At 42.2% G+C, this 21,479-nt stretch overlaps 1 protein-coding gene across 1 annotated transcript in view; it reads left to right on the top strand.

Annotated features, from left to right (window-relative positions):
* The window catches only part of smoc1 (SPARC related modular calcium binding 1), a gene marked incomplete at both ends in the record, with an annotated part of 36,434 nt that extends 29,800 nt beyond the window's left edge, over window positions 1-6,634 (top strand). The window contains 5 exons of the mRNA XM_080850145.1: window positions 631-823; window positions 2,333-2,415; window positions 5,427-5,532; window positions 5,778-6,025; window positions 6,543-6,634. Coding sequence (XP_080706271.1) covers window positions 631-823; window positions 2,333-2,415; window positions 5,427-5,532; window positions 5,778-6,025; window positions 6,543-6,634 — 722 coding nt within the window. The remainder of the gene's footprint in view (window positions 1-630; window positions 824-2,332; window positions 2,416-5,426; window positions 5,533-5,777; window positions 6,026-6,542) is intronic.
* Window positions 6,635-21,479: the final 14,845 nt, after the last annotated feature.

Below are 21,479 nucleotides of genomic sequence, written 5' to 3'. Positions count from 1 at the left end.
GTCAGTATCAGGGGATTAGCGGCCTGCAGCAGCGTAGCACTGATTGACTGACGCTTTCAAACTCTCTGCTCTACTGCTGCAGGACTGGGGCCATGGAGGTTTGTGTGTTTGTGTGAGTGAGCTTGTGCCGAGGTGTTGTCTTTTCCTAATGCTCTGTAAACACACTTGATTGAAAATGACGTGGATCAAGGGTGGTAAAAGCCCTCTTCAGTGTGCCTAAAACTGGATTGGCTTGAACATTCAGCCCTGTTGTACTTGGCCCCTGCCACCGCAGAGTGAGCAATGCACTAAATGGACGTGAGTATAAATACAGAGTTGTGGATCGAGGCATTAAACCCTTTAAAAGGCATATCTCTTGAGAAAGTTCTGGCATTTATGATGGTGAACTGAGGGAATGTGTACTTTGAAGCACTGTGTCTGGCCTGGTACATCTCAGGGACAGGGAAAAGGTCAGACAGACATCATCACATAGGGTCCTTTAGCATCTCTCAGCCGTACTGTCTTTTCCAGTGTGTCTGTGAGTAAGTGAGTGTCAGTGAGTGTGCTGTCTGCTGTGTGTGTGTGTGTGTGTGGGGGGGGGGGGTGTTATGTATCTTTTCTCAATATTGAGTGTGTTTCTCATGATTTTAGAGAAGGTTCCTTCTTGTGACCAGGAGAGGCAGAGTGCTCTGGATGAAGCCAGACAAAATCCCCGCGAGGCCATCTTCATCCCTGACTGTGGGCCTCAGGGTCTCTTCAAGCCCGTCCAGTGCCATCAGTCCACTGGCTACTGCTGGTGTGTGCTGGTGGACACCGGGCGACCCATCCCCGGCACATCTACTCGGTAAGGACTTAGACAAATTAAGAGTTGTAAATACTAATGGTATGTATGAGACTAATAAACATGCATCAAAAATAGTGCACAATAAGAGTTCCATAGACTTACCATTGTATTCAGCTAGTATTCTTTAGCATTCTTGCCCACTGTGGTTCTTTCCTTGGCATGAAGGGATCACTTTCTAGTTTGAAAGCTTCGGTTTCAGTTTCTTCATTTGTAACCTTAAAGAAGTTTAGCTTTGTTGCTGTGTTCATCTTGTGGGCAAATCTAATTAACCAGCCTTTCCACAGAATGTGATGTATGACTGCTCTTATTTATATCAAACACAATTCTGGCAGTCTAAACTGGGGTTCATCATAACATTGAGAAGAACTCAATTAGGACGCCTGAACAATGGCTTTGTCATCACATGCAAGGCATTATCTTACAGCGGGGCAGTGAAGAATAGGCACAGATCCATTATTGCGATCAGAGACGGTTCCTTGGAAAACTGGATCCAGTATGTTTTATCCCAATGTGACTTTTGTGTACACTAAGTTAATAGGTCTCTGTCTTGTATAAGCAGATAGCCAGCTCCATTCCCACAGCAACTTGTTCTGACTACACAGACTACACAGGCAGTATGCCCATCACCCCTGCTGTAGACAGGCATCCGTGTATGTCTGTGAGTGTTGGAGATGTTGGATTGATCACTTTATCGGATCCATTATAGGCTCTTATTACCAATGTGCAGAGTCATGCCAAAAACAACATTGATTAGAACATGAAGAACTATCAGGTCTGAGCTAAGAATGAATGAAAGAAAGAAAGAAAGAGCTTTGTCTGTTGAAAATGGAAATAATAGTATGTTCATTCTCATTTCTATTCCCTCCATACCTCATGAGCACAGGAGATTGTCACTGCTGTTGGAACCCAGTAGGATTAGTCACACAGTTTCTCCGTCTGCTATTTTAAACAGGGCTATTGCCTGGCTCTGAAAAATGAACAAATGAGCCAGCATCAACAAAGGCTGCCAACTAAGCAAGACAAACAAGACATTTTCCTTAATATGACCCTCTTCTTTATAAAAAAAAGGAGGCTATGCACAAGGATTCTTCTCTGAGTATGCATTCCTACTCGGAAACACTTGGCAAATAGTTTTGCTTTGCAAGATCTGGTATGACTACAGGCCCTTTGCCTTTGTTTATCCCTGTCTGCAGGGGATTTTTTTTGTTATGGGGAGTTATGTGTCATATTGTGCTGCTGTTGTATCTCTCTTTGCACATATAAGGGATTCAAAGGGATTGTCCATAGCTTCACTGTAGGATGACTGCCAGGAGGTCATGTCTCATGTCTCACGCTTTTCCCATGTGTTTCAGCACAGTTCAGTATATTTCAATGAGCATGAGAAATGTAGTTCAGCTCATTGGAACTACTCTGTGCCTCTCCTCTCCCTCTCTGTCTCCTTGTCATATACCCACACACACACTGTACCCTCTGGACACATGGCCCATGCCCCTCCTCTCTCCCTGGCAGGTACCAGACTCCAGAGTGTGACAACGATGCCCGGTCACGAGTGTCAGAGGTTGAAGACCCCTTCAGGGACAGGGATCTGACAGGTGAGAGACTAAAACACGAGCACAGCCACGAGAGGAACAGCCTGTTGTTCACCCATAGAGACTAGAATCGAACATGGTTCTCAATGTTGGTAAGATTGATGCTTAGCTCTGTAGGTGTATCAATCCAGGCTACAGAGCCAGTTAACCCTAGTACTGAAGACTGGTGGAGCAGTTCAGCACTAATCTACAATGACAGGGCAGACTGCAGAATCCTTCAGTGGTCTCACAGTTCACATGCCACAGCCCTGGCTCGTAGGTCTCCAGGTTCACTCATCCCCCTCTCTCCCTTAAAGTCACAGTGTATACTCTTATTTAAGTCCCTAGGTTCACTCATCCCCCTCTCTCCCTTAAAGTCACAGTGTATACTCTTATTTAAGTCCCTAGGTTCACTCATCCCCCTCTCTCCCTTAAAGTCACAGTGTATACTCTTATTTAAGTCCCTAGGTTCACTCATCCCCCTCTCTCCCTTAAAGTCACAGTGTATACTCTTATTTAAGTCTCCAGGTTCACTCATCCCCCTCTCTCCCTTAAACTCACAGTGTATACTCTTATTTAAGTCCCTAGGTTCACTCATCCCCCTCTCTCCCTTAAAGTCACAGTGTATACTCTTATTTAAGTCCCTAGGTTCACTCATCCCCCTCTCTCCCTTAAACTCACAGTGTATACTCTTATTTAAGTCCCTAGGTTCACTCATCCCCCTCTCTCCCTTAAAGTCACAGTGTATACTCTTATTTAAGTCCCTAGGTTCACTCATCCCCCTCTCTCCCTTAAAGTCACAGTGTATACTCTTATTTAAGTCCCTAGGTTCACTCATCCCCCTCTCTCCCTTAAAGTCACAGTGTATACTCTTATTTAAGTCCCTAGGTTCACTCATCCCCCTCTCTCCCTTAAAGTCACAGTGTATACTCTTATTTAAGTCCCTAGGTTCACTCATCCCCCTCTCTCCCTTAAAGTCACAGTGTATACTCTTATTTAAGTCCCTAGGTTCACTCATCCCCCTCTCTCCCTTAAAGTCACAGTGTATACTCTTATTTAAGTCCCTAGGTTCACTCATTCCCCTCTCTCCCTTAAAGTCACAGTGTATACTCTTATTTAAGTCCCTAGGTTCACTCATCCCCCTCTCTCCCTTAAAGTCACAGTGTATACTCTTATTTAAGTCCCTAGGTTCACTCATTCCCCTCTCTCCCTTAAAGTCACAGTGTATACTCTTATTTAAGTCCCTAGGTTCACTCATCCCCCTCTCTCCCTTAAAGTCACAGTGTATACTCTTATTTAAGTCCCTAGGTTCACTCATCCCCCTCTCTCCCTTAAAGTCACAGTGTATACTCTTATTTAAGTCCCTAGGTTCACTCATCCCCCTCTCTCCCTTAAAGTCACAGTGTATACTCTTATTTAAGTCCCTAGGTTCACTCATCCCCCTCTCTCCCTTAAAGTCACAGTGTATACTCTTATTTAAGTCCCTAGGTTCACTCATCCCCCTCTCTCCCTTAAACTCACAGTGTATACTCTTATTTAAGTCCCTAGGTTCACTCATCCCCCTCTCTCCCTTAAAGTCACAGTGTATACTCTTATTTAAGTCCCTAGGTTCACTCATCCCCCTCTCTCCCTTAAAGTCACAGTGTATACTCTTATTTAAGTCCCTAGGTTCACTCATCCCCCTCTCTCCCTTAAACTCACAGTGTATACTCTTATTTAAGTCCCCATCTGGAGAGTTAAGAGAGTCAGACATGGCTTCTGACTGCGCTGCAGATGTGTGGTATGTTTTACAGCCAGTGGGAGTGTTGAAGGGGTGTGCACGGGTGGGGGTGTTGGTGGCAGCAGGGGGTTGACTGGGGTTATTTTTACGTACTGTAGCGGGATGCTCTGATCCACACAACAAAGTACGCGACTCAGTCTGAGGGACATCAACACAACACAAAAATCACAGGGATGTTTCACAGGATGGGCCATTTGGTCTCAGTTCCAAAAGGGCCCCACTCTTGGCCATAAAATGCATTCACATTCAATGCTGCTGAGTCAATTACTTCAATGTCCTTGTGGTATCTTTTCATTGCAGTGTGTGTGTGTGTGTGTGTGTGCGTGTGCGTGTGCGTGTGCGTGTGCGTGTGCATGTGCGTGTGCGTGTGTTTGTGTCATACTGCCCAGTGTCTACAGAAAGCAAAAGGTCCAGCTCCACATGGTCTAATTTAACACTCGGATTAAGGTGCACTGAGGCGGCACGTCACTTTGCTTGTCGTATCTGCAGAGATTCTAATTGGATTCACCTGGTGTGCTTTTGAGCCTCACCTCCCACACAACTCACTGAGCTTGCAGGAAATAAAGCATAAAAGAACTGAAAGAATAACAAAGGCAAGGAACTTTGAGAAGAATGCATACAGTATCAGGGAGTGTTACACAAGAGCGGGGACCATAACTAAGGAGAAAGGTAAAATGAGAAGATTAGTTTATTATGTTTCTGCTGTTTGAAGTTTCTCTTTAAGAGACACAATTAAGGTGAAAAAATTTGAGTCGCTTGAACATGCTGTTAAAGCTTTGCATCTGGGCAATTAAAATGTGCTACCCAAGGTGTTTGAATCGTGTCGTAAAGTCTTAACAGGGCTGTACTGCCCAGCTAATGCTCACTTGTCACCTCGCACTTTTGAGTCCCCACGAACCTGCCTTTTTTCTTTACACTAGGACACACACAATCACATAGACACACACCAAAGCAGTACACACATACGTATGTGCAGGATCAGTGAATCCCCTAGATTGTGCCCTGTTGGATTAGTTATTAATTGTGGCTCTTCAGGGGGGAGTCAGTGGAGGAAAGAAAAAAAAGTCTTTTTTTTTCAGGCTCAGTGGTCAGAATTTGATTGCAGCAGTTTTAGGCACTGCTCTGATGCTGAGGTATCAGAAGAGGGCTGAAAGAGTTCATCATGAGTCATGACACTATTCTCACAAATATATTTAAGATCAGCCACACAACCATACTGATGTTTTTTTTTTGTTTTGTTTTTTTACTTCAACAGGTTGTCCTGATGGGAAGAAGGTGGAGTTTATAACCAGCCTTTTGGACGCACTGACCACAGACATGGTCCAGGCCATAAACTCACCAGCTCCATCTGGTGGTGGGAGGTTAGTAGCAATGCAATAAATCAGTAAATAGTTCTGTAAAGAGAAAACAAACCCAGTCCCAGATGCACAGAAAGATGTGTTCCTGACCTTTATAAGTATCTGTCAACCTGACACTCCCCTACCTCCCCACCTCTCTGACTCCTGCATGACCCAGGGTGTTGTCAAACCACACTGCTCTGTTTGGGTTTCAGTGCACACATGAATCCTCACTGTGGAAAGACCCACTGAGCCTTTTATCCATGCAGGTTTGTGGAGCCAGACCCTAGTCACACGCTGGAGGAGAGGGTGGTGCACTGGTACTTTGCCCAGCTTGACAATAATGGCAGCCACGACATCAACAAGAAGGAGATGAAGCCATTCAAGCGCTATGTCAAGAAGAAAGCCAAGCCCAAGAGGTGTGCCCGCAAGTTCACCGACTACTGCGACCTGAACAAAGACAAGGCCATCTCCCTGCTGGAGCTCAAAGGCTGCCTTGGTGTCAACAAGGAGGGAGGTGAGGAGGGCCTGGGCTGCAAATGATAATCGGTTGCCTTTCAAAAGCAGTCTCTTGCATACGGAGTGTCATGGAGAATTGTATCATGTCAGCTAAGGAAGAATTGCAGTTGATAAATCAATAGTACAGTTTTTTTTCAGACGTTTTGAGTTCTTCCACTCAGTGGAACTTTCTTCTGTTTAAGTGCTTCTGACAAAAAAAGAGTATGCACCAAACTCACAAAATGCAGCCAGTCAAAACATAGTGGACTCCGCCAATTAATGCTTCATAATGAAAGCTAGTGGGAAGACCGATGGAAAAGTCTGTCTCCTGAGCCTGTCTGGGCTTTGAGAAAGAAAACAGAGCACAGTCAGAGTCAGCACACACTACCATCCCAGCAGGGATCATAAGCCTTAGCACCGGAAAGAACACATTTAGACAGACAAAATATTGATGAATACACGCTCATTACTTGCTCTAGTCCCTCTTTTTATTTCTGTCTTTCTCTCCCTGTGTACTATGTGCATGTACCTTACAGGTACTCCTGTGAGCAGCAGCAGCAGCAGCACCAGTAGCAGCAGCAGCCAAGGGACAAGGCAAGGGACAAATTTGTTCAGTAAGATCTACTAAAACGCTTCACTAACCAGCAGCATAGCTTGCTGTTCTGTAGATAGCTAACCATAATCCATGAACAAAATAGGTGAATAGTAGTAATTCTCTTTAAATTGTTCCTGCTTTTTAGTCCAAAAAAGGAAAATCGTATCAGTGTCATATGCATTTAGCACGGATCAGTATTGATTAGAATTGAATACTGAATATATTTTCATTCCAAGTCACACATGCAAAAGCGATTCACATTATGGTTTCATAAAAGCACGGAATTAGGATGAGAAAAAGAAAAGAGTTGCCTGTGGCATATCTTCCATTGTGACTTTGAAGGGAATTACAGGAAAAGATTCAAAATCATCTTGTGGCTCTTGGCAAAGGTTTGGATGATGTAAATGGGTCTTTGCCCTCAGATGACCAGTTGGGCTTGGCAGTTTGGTGCAACAGCCACTTGCTTCTCTGAGCATAAAGATCTGCTGCTAATGTCATTTACCTCAATTGCATTGGTCTCTCTCTGTGTTTCTTTTTCATGACCCACTGCAAAAGCAAAGGTTTCATCTGCAAAGGGAAATGAAGCCTGTAGTAAGGCATCATTTGCACTCAAGAGTATTTATTTTCTGAAGTGTGCTGGTAGCCTCACCTTTTTCTTACCAAAGAGAAGAGTAAATAAATGAGTTAGTGAATGAATGAATAAACGGATGAGTGAATTGACTTTGCATGAATAATGGAGCAAGGCTCTGATTTGGAAACGATGTGTTTATACCCTGTAGTTTTAACGTTCCTCAGTGCATACAATGTGTACAGTACTGAGATCTAGTAAGTTTTTTCAAATGCACAATATATCATTCTGGTGTAGCTGAAATTAAGAAGTCAGCATGTCACAATCCAAACTCAGTGTCATCAATTTTGGGAAGCCTAATACAAACGTGTTACTTGCAATCTACCACAAAGTCCTTTTATCTCTTCCGTTCTCAGATCCAATGGCTAACCTCCCTAAAAGAAATGTTAATGTTACTATGAAGGAATGCTGTACTGGGAATGTCTTCAAACTGGCTGCAGTCACAGCAGGTGTCTGCCATGGAGTCTGACAGCTCATTCGTCTGTCTCATGAGAGTGTCTGTGGTCAACACTCCACTTGAAGAACAACAAGGTTTTCATAATAAGCAGCAGCAGTCAAAGCCCAGATTTGGACTTCATAACTACAGTCTGCAGGAAAGACACAGCTGCATCTGGTGCTGACATGGCTTGCTTCTCTCCTCGTTGTGCGCTATTTGTTATCTTCCGTGGCATTCCTCTCAAGGAAGATTCATTCATCCATTCCCTTAGCTGACAGTGATCCACTCTCTCGGCTGGGAGAACTGGGCTGTTGTTAAGACTCTGAAGAGAAAACAGGTTTAATAACTTACACCAAGCACCTCTATAAAGTGCTTGTGTTATGTAATGAAATAATATGGATAAACCTTCCTCTGCTCGGATTTACGAACATCTGCGGAAAACTGCACACTATTGTGACACCAGGGAAAGTTTTCAAATGAAATATAGTAACATACAAGACTGCTTGTGCATTGCAAAGTGATTATCAGTTGTGACAGGCAGCAATTTCTCTCTCTCCCCCTCTCCCACTCTCTCCCTCTCTCCTTTTCTCCTTCTTTCTCTGTCTTTGTTTGGTCCCAAAGGATTCCCTCATTATTAGTCCCATTGGTGTTGTTTGCTCTGGCCCGTGGGTCTCTGTAGAGCGGCTGAGCTCTGAGGTCATGTGTTTACCCTGGCGCTGCCTGCCGAGGCCTGAAAAGCAGTGGCTGGGAGTGGGCATAACGTCAGGCCTATCGGGCCATGGGCATGGCTGCCAGGATAAACAGCAAGGGTCGTTTGGAGAGGTGAGGGGGCTTCTCCTGCCCATTTTTGTTTTAAGACCCCCACCATCTTCACCTGCACCTCTAGCAGCCTAGCTCAACCTAGTGCTGTAGTTCTGACACACACACTTGCCAGAGGCAGCTTGACTAAGATTGGCTTCCAGTAGGATATGGTGATATATCAAAGCCACCAAAGCTATCTTGAGCCAAAATGGATGAGTCTGGCGAAGACATGGAGCCAAATAAATGTCAAAACCAATAGCCATATATTTTCCTGACATGCAGTGGTTGTGTTTGATTATACAGGTATTCTATAAGACCTGTTGCAGCTTAAAGCTGCATGAATCAGCTTCTTAGGTCTGGATTCATTTACCTTACGTGAACACAGTGAAATTTATGAAGTTCTTATTTCAACAGTTAACTAACTGTTGTATGATAAATCAAAGTGTCCAAATTTGCTGGGAATGTGAGTATCATAGACATGATCTCATGTTTGTTGGTTTGTGAGTTTGTTTTGGAGACTGGCAACTGTGACGGGAATGTTGTTTATTTGTGAGTGTGTATATTTTGTGTGTGTGTGTTGTGTGTGTGTGTGTGTGTGTGTGTGTGTGTGTGTGTGTGTGTGTGTGTGTGTGTGTGTGTGTGTGTGTGTGTGTGTGTGTGTGTGTGTGTGTGTGTGTGTGTGTCTGAGATGGCCAGAAAGGGAATGTAAATCTTCTGAAAATAGTGTATATACAAACGAGAAAAGACATCCTTTACCATGGGTGTCTGTTCAGCCTCTGGTGTCACCCTTGTCATCCTTGTGTCCAAGCCGAGGGAGGTCTCTAGGTGAGGTGGGGGGGCTTTGATTCCATGTGCTGTGGGTCCCTGGACCGGTTCAAATGCATCGTGGTGTATTTCCAGGGATGCATGTGTTGGAACATTTACACAGTACATCTTTTCATGTGTAAATTAGATCATCAAAATACCACTCAGGAAAAAATAGCAAATATGAATAAAGTATTTTTGGGACCACTCAAGGGTAATGTGGTTAATGGAAAATTGAAAAAGGTCTTAAAACATTTTGAAAACAGGTCTTAAACCAGGTTGTTTACCTCTGCTTCTGGCTGTGCATAAGATTTAAGAGCCATCCTCAACCTGCCACTCAGTTCTAGGTCACTGCCTCCTGTTGGTTGTTGAAGGCCAGCTACTCCTGGCACCTCTTACCATATGAAAATTATAAATGACTCGTCCACACATAAGGCTCATTGTACTGTGCTAGGTTTTTACATTTTAATGGACATAGGTTGACCTTCACCATAGGTACTATAGACATTTCTCTACTCTGTTCTATGAGTTCTCTGTATCTGAGTGTTGTGGGGTTATTGGTGGCGAGACAGCCATGAAAGTGGAGCTTTGAGATCTCGTCTGGCACCATGATTCCAGTGCACTGTAGAACCTGTTGGCCCTGGAGATCCAGTCTGGCACCATGAGTCCAGTGCACTGCAGAACCTGTGGGCCCTGGAGATCCAGTCTGGCACCATGAGTCCAGTGCACTGCAGAACCTGTTGGCCCTGGAGATCCAGTCTGGCACCATGAGTCCAGTGCACTGCAGAACCTGTGGGCCCTGGAGATCCAGTCTGGCACCATGAGTCCAGTGCACTGCAGAACCTGTGGGCCCTGGAGATCCAGTCTGGCACCATGATTCCAGTGCACTGCAGAACCTGTGGGCCCTGGAGATCCAGTCTGGCACCATGAGTCCAGTGCACTGCAGAACCTGTGGGCCCTGCACTGGTGCAGAGACTTCACAGCAGTGTCACATGACAGAACCATCATGATATGGACTTCTTGAAGGGCCTTTTGATATTTGTAGTAGCTCTGAGTCTGTCATGGGATGTCAATCAATGACTTGTCAAATCCAGTCAAATCTTTTATTCTAGCAAATGTACAACTCTCTTTAGAAATAGGAGAAGTAGCACACTACTAGCAACAGCCTTTTTGTGGTTTTACTCTCAAATCACCTTGACCAACCAAATGCAAGCTTGCATGTGTCCTTGTGTCCTTCTTCCTGTTGTTTTAGTTGTCAGAGACACTTGCTGTCAATTCCACAGACTCTCTTCTTGTGTCCACTGCAATAGTTAGTTAAATCAAAAGTTGCCACTGAGTTGGAGCCAGGCTCAGGTTGAGTGGGTCTAATTTCGGCTTTTTATCAGATGCGAGGCCAGGGTGTCCGGAGTGCTTTGTGTCGTTAATGGCAGCGATATTTCACCACTTTATCTCTGTGAAAGAAAGGGAGGGCACAGCTCACTGCTTTGCTGGAGTCCAGTAATTACCAAAGCAATTGAAGGACATGCTACTGGGGTGGGGGAGAGAGGGGGAGAGGACATGAAGCAGAGCCAATCCAATTAATAAGTAGGAGTTAAAGAAGGATATGGCGGAAGGGAGCACTAAAACCTGTGCTTTGATTCAGGGATAACATGCTGACGGTTTTATTTATGATATTATTTACTGCTCAGCCATTCTTCCAGTGGGTTTAGTTGACGAACATGTTTGACCAAATCTGATTTTTGTGGCTGAAAAGCTTTGAAGATAAGAGGAATCGGCGTCTGGGAGCAGTTAAAAGATATGGAAGATATTGACTTATCCAATCTTAATCTAGTCTCTTTACTATGTCAGTGATGCCACATTGTGAGTGAATTTAAGCAGAACCACATACTGTTATTCACTTTAATGTGCACACACACACACACACACACACACACACACACACACACACACACACACACACACAGAATGTAGTCAGCTAGGCCCCGGGCCCCCAAGTGTCCCTAGGCCCTTCCCCCATGGGGTGAGCTTCACAAGAGCTCTCACGCTCCCTTCCCCAGCAGCCATCTGCAAGCAATCTGGCTTCTCTGCCCATCTCCCAGCCTGCTGTCTCAGGCCTCCAAACCTCCCGGTGATTAATGGGCCCAAAAGGAGTCCCATACCACATCTAGGAGACCGTCCCTCTACCAGCGATGGTCATGACACCACAGAGTTCCTCTACAGCTCCAGCTTGCTGGGTTGTCAGACAAGTAAAGGGCGTCTTTCACTCAAATTTTCTGTTGATGGATATGTAATTGAACTTGACGGGGAAAGGTGATGTAGAATTTCAATCAAATGAAATTCCATCCACAGAAGATGGTTCTCCTGTGTGATTTACCTGACTGTATTGCTTCCATCAGCAAACTACCATCCATTCACATACAGTGTTTTCTTATAACTACTGAATACTAGAGTATGTATATACTAGAGTATACAACTGAATACTAGAGTGATGTATTCAATCTTTGTATGCTGAAGCATACATAGTGCGTCAGATTATATTGTGTTTATACCCATCTGGAATTCCATTAGTTTTAGGTTTTGCCTGCTTCATATGCTTTCAGTGTGTGGCTTGGTTTTCTGGTTGCTCCGTCACGCTCCCTTTGTTTGTCCTGCACCGTCTGTTTTGCATGGTATTTAGCATGACACTCTATGGTGTGTGTCTGTGTGTGTGTGTGTGTGTGTGTGTGTGTGTGTGTAGGAAAGAAAGTTTTGTTTTTTGCGTACTTCGAAATGTCTTGTCGAATTATTTTTTTTGATTTACTGCATCTGTATATTGAGTCCAGGTTTGGAGCTCTTAAACTGGTTATCTATTCCCTTCAGGACGTCTGGTGTGAAGAGAGAGGGTTCCAGAAGCTGAAGCAAGTGCAGAGGGCACAGAGGACAAACATCTGAATGCTCTCTGACAAAAGAAATGAGAGAGTGAAAGCAGAACAAAATGAAGAGGTTCCTGTACAAAATGAGATAAAAAGAAGACATTTTGGAGCCAAAATATTTGCACTTTCTCTTCCCAGTTTTTAGATATATTTTTCATCATTGTTAAACTATGACATAAACCATACCATAAACTGTTATTGTTCTGAGGATCTAAGCAAGGATAAATACACAGTTTGTTGTAAGTGCATTGACTAATAGTATTTCACTACCTGTTTCAGTCCTGATTTCAGCCAGGATTCTTTACAAGGACACCAGAATTAGCTGTTTCATGAAAATGTCAAACTAATCTATTTTATCTGGTAGATACAGTTTCTCACTTTACTATGGATGCAAGTGTGTCTTTGACTGAAAAAAGCAGTATGGTATCTTGCTCACAGAAGTTCACTGATGTCATTGCTGGAAGGTTTTAGCATTTCCAATGATCAGGTGTTGTGCATCTTGAGTCAGGATAACTGCTGTCAGGTGTAAGTGTGCTGTTAAAAATATTCACATTGAGAAATGAAACCACATTGTTTATTTTTTACTTATTATAAAAAACTCAAATACAACCGAGATCAAGATCAAACCAATGCACAGAATAGTAGTGTGTAAAATATACATCTAACTGGACAGCGAAATATATCTTTAGAGATAAATAAGTCGGTTCAAAGCCAAACTATTTTCATGGTAGGAGGTAGTCACAAAGTAGTTGCTTAGCCAGTATTAAAACCAGTATTTGTCCTTACAGACTTAAAAAGCTTTCACTGCAGGCGGTAGTTAAATAGTGCTACTTTGCTAAATCTTGTTCTGTGTTGAGGACCTCCAACAGAGTTGTATTAACTTCTTATTTCCCACTGGAATCGAGACTACAGCAACTTTGGCATTAGTGTTTGTGTCAAGGGTAATTGGTTTTTAGTTGGACAATGACAGAGAGGAAGAAGGTCCAGGGAAACATACATAGCAGGCAAGTGGCCTGGCAAAGCCTGTGTTTACTGTGTAAAAAGGTTAATGGCAAAGCAGTGATAAAGATCTGGATGTTTGGGTAGCTGTTTCATAAGACCATGTGTTTATCATTCCTTACATGGAACTCCATTAACAACTGTTAGCATAAATACTAAAACACATACAGACCATCCGGAAGCACATAGAACTGTTGAACTTGTGAATGAAAGACAAAGGCAAAAGGTAACATTTACTCCCTCACTTAAATGTAATGTCAAAATTAGGAAAGATGAGGAATATAATTGATTGTGTTTGTTTATGTTTATGTTTCTTATGTTTGTGTGGATGTGCTGTGGCAGTGGCTCACGGAAGAAACAGAACGATGGCAGAATTGTAAATATGTAAGATACCGTGTGACAGGAGAGGCAACCCCACCACAGGAGGGCTCTGGGTGCAGGCTCTTGCTCCTCCTCAGCACTTAACATGTGAAAAATGGCTTTTCAATGGTCTTACCTGGTTCACCCTGCATACATTAAAGCCTGAAAATGATTATGAACCTAAAAGAGTCTCCCTTGCACCCTGCCCAAATGGAGTTACCTCACACTGCAGTATTCACTGAAGGTGTGTCCTTATTTCTTTGTCAAGTTTTGAATTTGACAATCTCTAAAGGCAATTTTACATTTAAATAGAGTTTTTTTTGAAAATCTGTCAATAAACCAATAGCACCACCAGTAAAAGTATAAAATCAAAACACTAAGAATACATATGCTGAAATGATTTTGTCTCCTGTGTTCTGTTTATCCTCTTTGTTCAAGGTTGTTCTTGTCTGAGCCGAGCATCATAATCACAAGAGTCATTATCCAAGGTTTGACAACCTTATTGACATTCATATTTTTTTGTGGAAGAGATTAGAAACATTAATGATGCCCATTTGACTTGGCAAGCTAGGTGGATACCAAATGTGCACCACTTTTATCCAATAGAAAATGTTTTAAAACAACATCATCCAGGATTTGACCATTTTCAAAGGTGTGTTTTGTATAGCTAGTTAGCATAGCCTCCTCAAATTAATTTTGCTGATACATGTGAAGGAGAGATAAACACACCTGCCATTACCATCGTAACCGTGGTGATCAGTTGTAGTTTTTTGTGTACTGGGTGGGAAACCCCATGAACATTTTGGAGAAGCTTTTTCGGCACATTGTCAGAGCTCAGAATACTTACCATGCACACCTAGACATTGTGCATATGCTATAACTGTCCATTAGGATCCACCACCTGTAACATTCTGTAGCATAATAGTCACAGTAACGTTAACATGAAGCCAGGATGGGAAAGTGTGACCCAACGTGTTACTGTGTGGCAGTCTCCATTAGTCACCAGCCTCCATGGTGCCAATGCTACACTACTCTGAGGAAGGACAGATAAACAGAAACCAGTATTTTGATGGTGAGTCCCAGTGGTACAAGAATATTCATGTTCAAATTCTCAATGAACCTTGCAACAAGCAGCAAGCCTTGACTTAATCCTACCGTTCACCTACCATAAATCTAGTCTGTACACACAGTGCATTCCAACAATGAGCCAAAATTGTGTTGAAAAAAATCAAAACAAAAATTGATATAACCTCTATGAGCTTCATACATAACCTCCATTTGTTAAACTTAATGCTATACACAAACCCTGATTATGTTTCCTTTCCAAACGCTCTTGTTTTTGGCACACTTTTCTTCAGAGCTACCATCATCCTTGCTCTTTACTTATATTTCAATCCATAGAAGAGTTCTGGCACACTCTTTCCATATCTCTTGCTCTGCTATTGTTAAATTACGTTGACAACAAATGCCAGGAACAGGGCAACCAAGATGAACTCCCTCCACCCATGGATGGATTAAGAAACCACAGGCCCCTGGTTCGCAAAACACGCACGCACATACAAACACTATTAGGCGTATATATTTGACCAAGAATGTGTTGGATTTAACGGTCAAATTAGATACTTTGGCTATTATATTGGGAAAGTAAACAGGTCAAAGTTTACTCTTTAACATCCATCATTGGTGCACTGCCCTGCTATTGTTTCTAAGATTACATGTGAGAGGGGAACAGTCGAGTGATTCTTTTCCAAATTGAAACTGATTAAGACCTACTTGAGCAGCATGGGGCAGGAGAGGCTGAATGGGCTGGCTATCATGTCCATTAAAAGAGCAAATCATGCATCACCACTTTTATGTTTAAAAGGCGTCGTTCGGCAAGTGCACTGTGTTCATTCAGCTTGTAGGTCTTGACGTTCAGATTCTGTGCCTAAACTGGCTATATTGTAGCGTCTCGTCACATGATCAAATAGAGACTTGACATTGGCGAACAAGATACATATTACCCAGCAATCATCATTGCATATCTGTATATGACAAGTATAACAAATTACATAAGAAACTTCATTTAATTGAAACTGCTTTTTAATAGTGTCTAGTGTATGTATGATAAGCGTATAATTGTGTAAGATTGCTAATGACGATTTCCCCCTAAAAATTATGAAAACCATGACAGAGACAGGTTTGCCATTTTGAGGGAGTATATAGCATAAGGTATCTCAGATAGACCAAAAAAGAATCATCCTTAATCACTGTCGCATTAAACTAGCGACTCTTTGACATCCAATTTAGAAAGCCGAATCTGCTTTGCCTACGAACCTTCCGTGCTGGCTGCATTGTCTATAGTAACCCCCCTGGCGCACATGCACATTTTCTAACATAGCACAGGTACACCCAATTAAAGCCATTAGCAAATGAACAAAATCCACCTTTTCCAACCACAAATAAGAGATACATAACAGTGTCTTCACGCAGAGGCTCTGGCTTAGGGGCCCCCTGAGCTCATGGGCTCCGGTAGTTTATCCATCCCTGCCTCCACCCTAAAGCAGTTCTGTTAGTTAATGTGTGGATAATAGTAAGCCTATAGTGTTGCCTCATTTTATTTGACTTGACTTGAACCTCCTAAATTTAATCTATCTAAATGCCCTGTCCTCTGGCACATAAAGTACAACTGAGCTGAAAAGTCATGCTGTTTACTATAACCAATTATAAATTCAGTAACAGGTTCTACAGTTATAAAACATTCTAAACCCTGATGTTACATTTGGCGGCAGTAAGTTGTGTAGCAGACAACACCATGTGGAATGTGTGCGGCCAACTGGTTTAGCAACTTATCAAAGTTTTTCCAGGCTCTTCATGAATAGCAACTTAGAAAACCTAATGAGTCAGAAATGTTATCAAACTGATTACTTTTTAATTGTAAATTACACCCTAAATGCTAGTTATTCCCCTTAATTATCTACCGAGTTAGGTCAGAGCTAATTGTTTAGCTAGCTAAATGCACTGTTATACTAGAGAGTGCTGTAATATCAGCACGTTTGTGATTTAGTTGAAGAGCACCACAGCCGTGCTGACGGTCTGCTTAACAGTACAACCTAAAATGCAATATTGTCATTATACAACAGCTCCATATTTAAGGGCAGTAAAAAAAGTAATATAACAATGTGTGTACAGCAGTAATATAAGAACATTTCCAATGAAAGCAACCCCTGTCCCAAACACATAAACTAACTCCAGGTTAGCTCTCTTTAACCAGAACTAACTTTTACATAAATAGATACATATAATCTAAGACACACTCTTGTTTTTTCACACACTCTTTTCACATGACATCTGCAAAATGTAGCTTTTAATGTGGCCATAATGATGTTGGCGTAGAGAACATGCCATGAGTGCCGTGGTTTGTTTTTGAGTGCAGTGGTTTCCGTGGAGATGACTGGTGATGCCACATGTATTTGAGTTCTAGGGGTGATGGTGTGCAAGGATACAGAGAGCGGGGAGAGAAAACAAGTTTGTCTTATGGGATGATGGAGCTGAGGGGTTGAAGATGCTGTCGGTTTGGTTCTTAAGGTGGTGTGGGTGGAGTTGGGGGGGGGGATGTGTTGATGCGGGTGGTGGGGGTGTGTTTGGAAGGATAAGGCAGGGATGAAATAAGAGCTGGGAAGCAGCTGCACTACATCTGTCTTATTCTGACACATGTGGCATTTGACTTCCAGTGTGAAGTTCAAAAGACTTTTATAATGACGCAGCTGCTTAAGGATGTGTGTGTGTAAGAGTGTGTCTGCATGTGTGGGTGCATGTGTGTGTGTCATAGGAAGATAAAATGTGTTTTTGGCTGTGTGTGTGTGTGTGTGTGTGTGTGTGTGTGTGTGTGTGTGTGTGTGTGTATGTACGTATGCATATGAGTGTGCGTGTGAGTGACTGAGTGAATGTGTTCAGGTGGGGAAATTATCAACTCGCTCACATTAACACTTCATAAACTTCATCAACTTAATTAAAATTATGGCCAACACCATGAACTATATTTACATTTAAATTTCAAATAAAGATTTGTAATCCTTTTGAGCCAATTACAAATATGGAGTTGTTGGGGTGGAGGGCATAGATCATAGTTCCAATAAGTTTGGGGGGTATTGGGTTCTGAGGAACTGGTTTAAAGGGTTTGGGGTCACGTGCTTGCATATGCACTGTTTTACATTTGGGTCTGCCTCAGCACCTGCTGCTTAGCTCAGGCAGCGGGGTCGAAGGTCAAGTCCTTAGGGTTAGAGGGCAGCCATGTCCACACACTGATTGAGAACTCAGCTGGGTTAATAGACGCAGGTGTCTGTTTCTACCTTTAAGGGAAGGAGGCTTTTTTTTTATTTTGTGGTTGTGTGAATTAGTTTTATGTTGTGCTGAATGCTAGTTGAATAACTGGTACCATACGTTTTCTGGGAAAAAAAATGAATACGATGTACTTAGCTAATGTGTTTGTTCGATGCCTAATCAAGGAAAGATGCCGAAATTAAATCTATATGATTAAGTCAGGAAAATAATGGTATTGCTATACTGGCCCAAGAGACTTTCAATAAATCTGCATTCAATTATATTTTGGATTACAATTGATTGTGTTCTGATTGAGATTGAACAACTGGTTTACAGCTCATAGTACTTTCTGATACAAGCTGCCAGTAAGAATATCCAGGAAAAAAGTTTCCTTCCACTAAATTTCTTATTGCTTCTTTCAGTACCAAAAAGGCAGGGAGCTATGCCAGGAACTGCTGTCCCAATAACCCTTCTCATTTCAAAAAGAGTTAATTTCATAAATGTTACAGACAACAATCTTTGAAGGTCTTAAGTCTAAAACCACACACTGTTTACTTGTCAATATGGATGGATACAATTCAACTTTAGTCACTCATTGTTATGAAATGGATAAAGTTGTGACGCTAGGCCCCCTGATGGTAGCAAGTGCACCATGCAGTCAAAAAAGAAGCCTGAGAAAAGACCAGTGGGAGTCTATTGTTCTCAGTCTCCCTTTGGGAGGGTATAAGGTTTAATTATGTTCACGCCTGAGTTTGATTTTATGATATTCAACTTAATGTTCCTAATTTAACAGTTCCAGAGGCATATGCATGCCACTGGAAATAAAAAGACTGATCTTTTGTCATCTACACCAGGAACATGTCTTCTCTCATTCTCTCTACATAGATGACTACATGAGGTTAACTGGAGAGGTGCAGGCTAACCTTGAGCTGGAAACCCTATGAGGGCGTCGAGAGGGCATTTAGATTTATAGGTTTTTAAGAAGGCTTTTATTGTGCTGATTTGTTTGCCCACTTGTGATGTGGTCTTTACACAGGAATGTATCCTCACTCAGTTTCATTATCCAAGCATCCCTCCCCTTCGTATTTCCTTGGATTTGTCTTCCTTGCACAAAAGGTCATGAGGAGCTGTTTAAAATCCCATTTGGTTATGATTTGGTTATGATCTTTCTATCTCCCATTCCCTCTCTTTTCCTTTTACATTCTACGTCTTGTCTGGGGTATCTCTGTGTGTGTGTGTGTGTGTGTGTGTGTGTGTGTGTGTGTGTGTTTGCTTGTGTGGGTGTGTGTAAGAGAGAGAGTATTAATAGTGTTTCAGACATCTTAAAAGACTGTCATGAAGCCCTCCGGAAACTGTTGTGTCTGAATGTGACCAGAGTTCTCCCGTAAATGTGAGTCACCCTCCTAGAGTCTGTGAATTTGCTTTCTTTTATGTTTTTAGTGTGATTTTTATTTCATCACCGTGTGGATACGGCACAGCTTACAGCACAGGAGTTGGATGCCATTAAAGTGAGCAGCTCATTTATCTGTGATGCAAAGCATCTGTTCAGAGACTGATCAGAGTGCCAAAGTGTGCAGACCCCGGTGTACTTATACAAAAAAAAGAGAAAAATAAAAAGCATAATGGACATCAACGTCTGCTTACACCACCTTCATAACCAAAAAAAAAAACATACAGAGTTGTCTGTTTAGCTATGTGAATGTTGTGCTTTTGTTTAGTGCAGCTTAATTGGCCTCTAACCTTATTACCAGATGGTCAAAGCCCCCAACAGGTTGAGTACTGGCACTTTTAAAACTGGGCCAAGCCATGTGCAGAGAGGGTGCCAATGGTCATTCAAAAGAGTGCCATTTGTAGTGCTGTGCTCGGTTACGGTTATGTGTTTATTTATTAAAAAACAATTTACCCCCTGTGCGGACTAGCAGATATGTCATGAATATAGTGAATGTTTCATGGAGAGGTTGAGTGTGAGGTTCAAACATAATATGCAGACATGTATGAAGAGGCCTGCAGAAGTTTCTTTCATTATGCTGGCAGCACGGCCAATTCATTTCTAGAGGTTGTGAATTGTGTCACCTGTATGTTAGGGGTAGTGCATAAAGAGTTTCTGTCACATGTGTTCTCCTTATAAGCCACTACTGCAAAACCACTCTGTCAACTCATGATATCAGAAAGTACTCCACCTACTTCAGGTGACAGTCCTTAAAAAGCAACAGTAATATTTCACAACCTCTGACCCTAGCAGCAGGTAGACTGAGATGATTATTATAAACCGTTTAACAAACACTGTGTTTCCAACCAATCACAACAACATGCTTTCCAGATATCATATGAATTAACACGGTGTGGTCTGGTGTTCCAGACATAGATCCACAATGAATATTAGTGAGGCTAAAACACTGAATTGCAAAGATGGGTACAATGCATATTTACATGATTGTGTATTTTTCCATTAGTAAACAGTTTGGCATAGGAAGGATTTCCCATGGTGCACCTGGAGCCGATGGAGTCTCCTGACCACCAGTGGTTCATTGCTGCCATACTTTCAGACTGGCCTCAAATTCAGCAGGCCCGTGCGACTTCATCAGTACTCCCACAGGGCCCTAGAGGTCTCTCAGTGGGCAGGGAAAGGCGGAGGGGAGTGGTGGCGGTTGTGGTGGGAGTGTCTGTCAGAGGAAGCCGTGAAGACTGGACAGGATGGTGTTGGACTAGAGCAGCAAAATCTGAATTCATGGATGATGTTCAGACACACATATGGGTGAGAAAGAGCACGTGAAGACTCTCTTTTTCGGATTTACCAGCCCACTCCCAAAAACAGGCAACTTATAACATCCAGCTGCACAGGTAAGAATGAGTAAGGCTTTATAAAGAGAAACAATGACAACCCAGTGCATTAACTGTGTTAATGTGTAAATTGCCTTCTGTCAAACGCCTTGAGACAATTTTATTGTGTTGGCACTATATACATACAATTGAATTGAACTGAAGTGAATATGACTGTCAGCACAAGAGACACATTGAATTGAGATTATTTGACTATAATTTTGATCTTAATTTGCAATGATATTGAAATGAAATTGTCAAGACAAATATGTAACGTCGGTAATTGTTATATAGTGAGATGAATAGTCGATGATTGTCCATGTACCTCATGCAGGTGTTCTGTAAGATTCCACTGATACCAAATGTAGAAGAAAGCAAAACAACATACTTGAATCCTGTAAATAAACCCCCTCAGGCAGTGATATCAACCATATCAAACCCATGGCATCGAAGCAGGTTAGTGCTTAATTTTCCACTGTAACTGCATCTTATTATTCATGCATTCTGGGTTTATTAAAAGGAAAAACTGTTAAATTAACTGTGTAGATATGAAAATCTCTCTGACAACTAATCACACAGAATTACTTTCTTATTCAGCAATCATAGGATAACATCTGTCAAAATGCAATGACTGGACAATTAAAATACTCTATTACCATATAACTGGCAAAAACTTAACACATATGTTTTGCAAAAACTACTGGGGAACATTTTCTAAAAAGGTAAATTTTGAGGCCTTCAGCCAAGATGCCTTTCATTTGACCGATGTCTTATCCATGAACCAATAACAATGGTGAATCACGTGGACATATGAAC

Source organism: Sprattus sprattus, assembly GCF_963457725.1.
Source record: "Sprattus sprattus genome assembly, chromosome: 13".
NCBI classification, from domain to species: domain Eukaryota; kingdom Metazoa; phylum Chordata; class Actinopteri; order Clupeiformes; family Clupeidae; genus Sprattus; species Sprattus sprattus.
The sequence above is the reverse complement of the archived record's forward strand: the minus strand, read 5'-3'. Positions and strand labels throughout refer to the sequence as shown.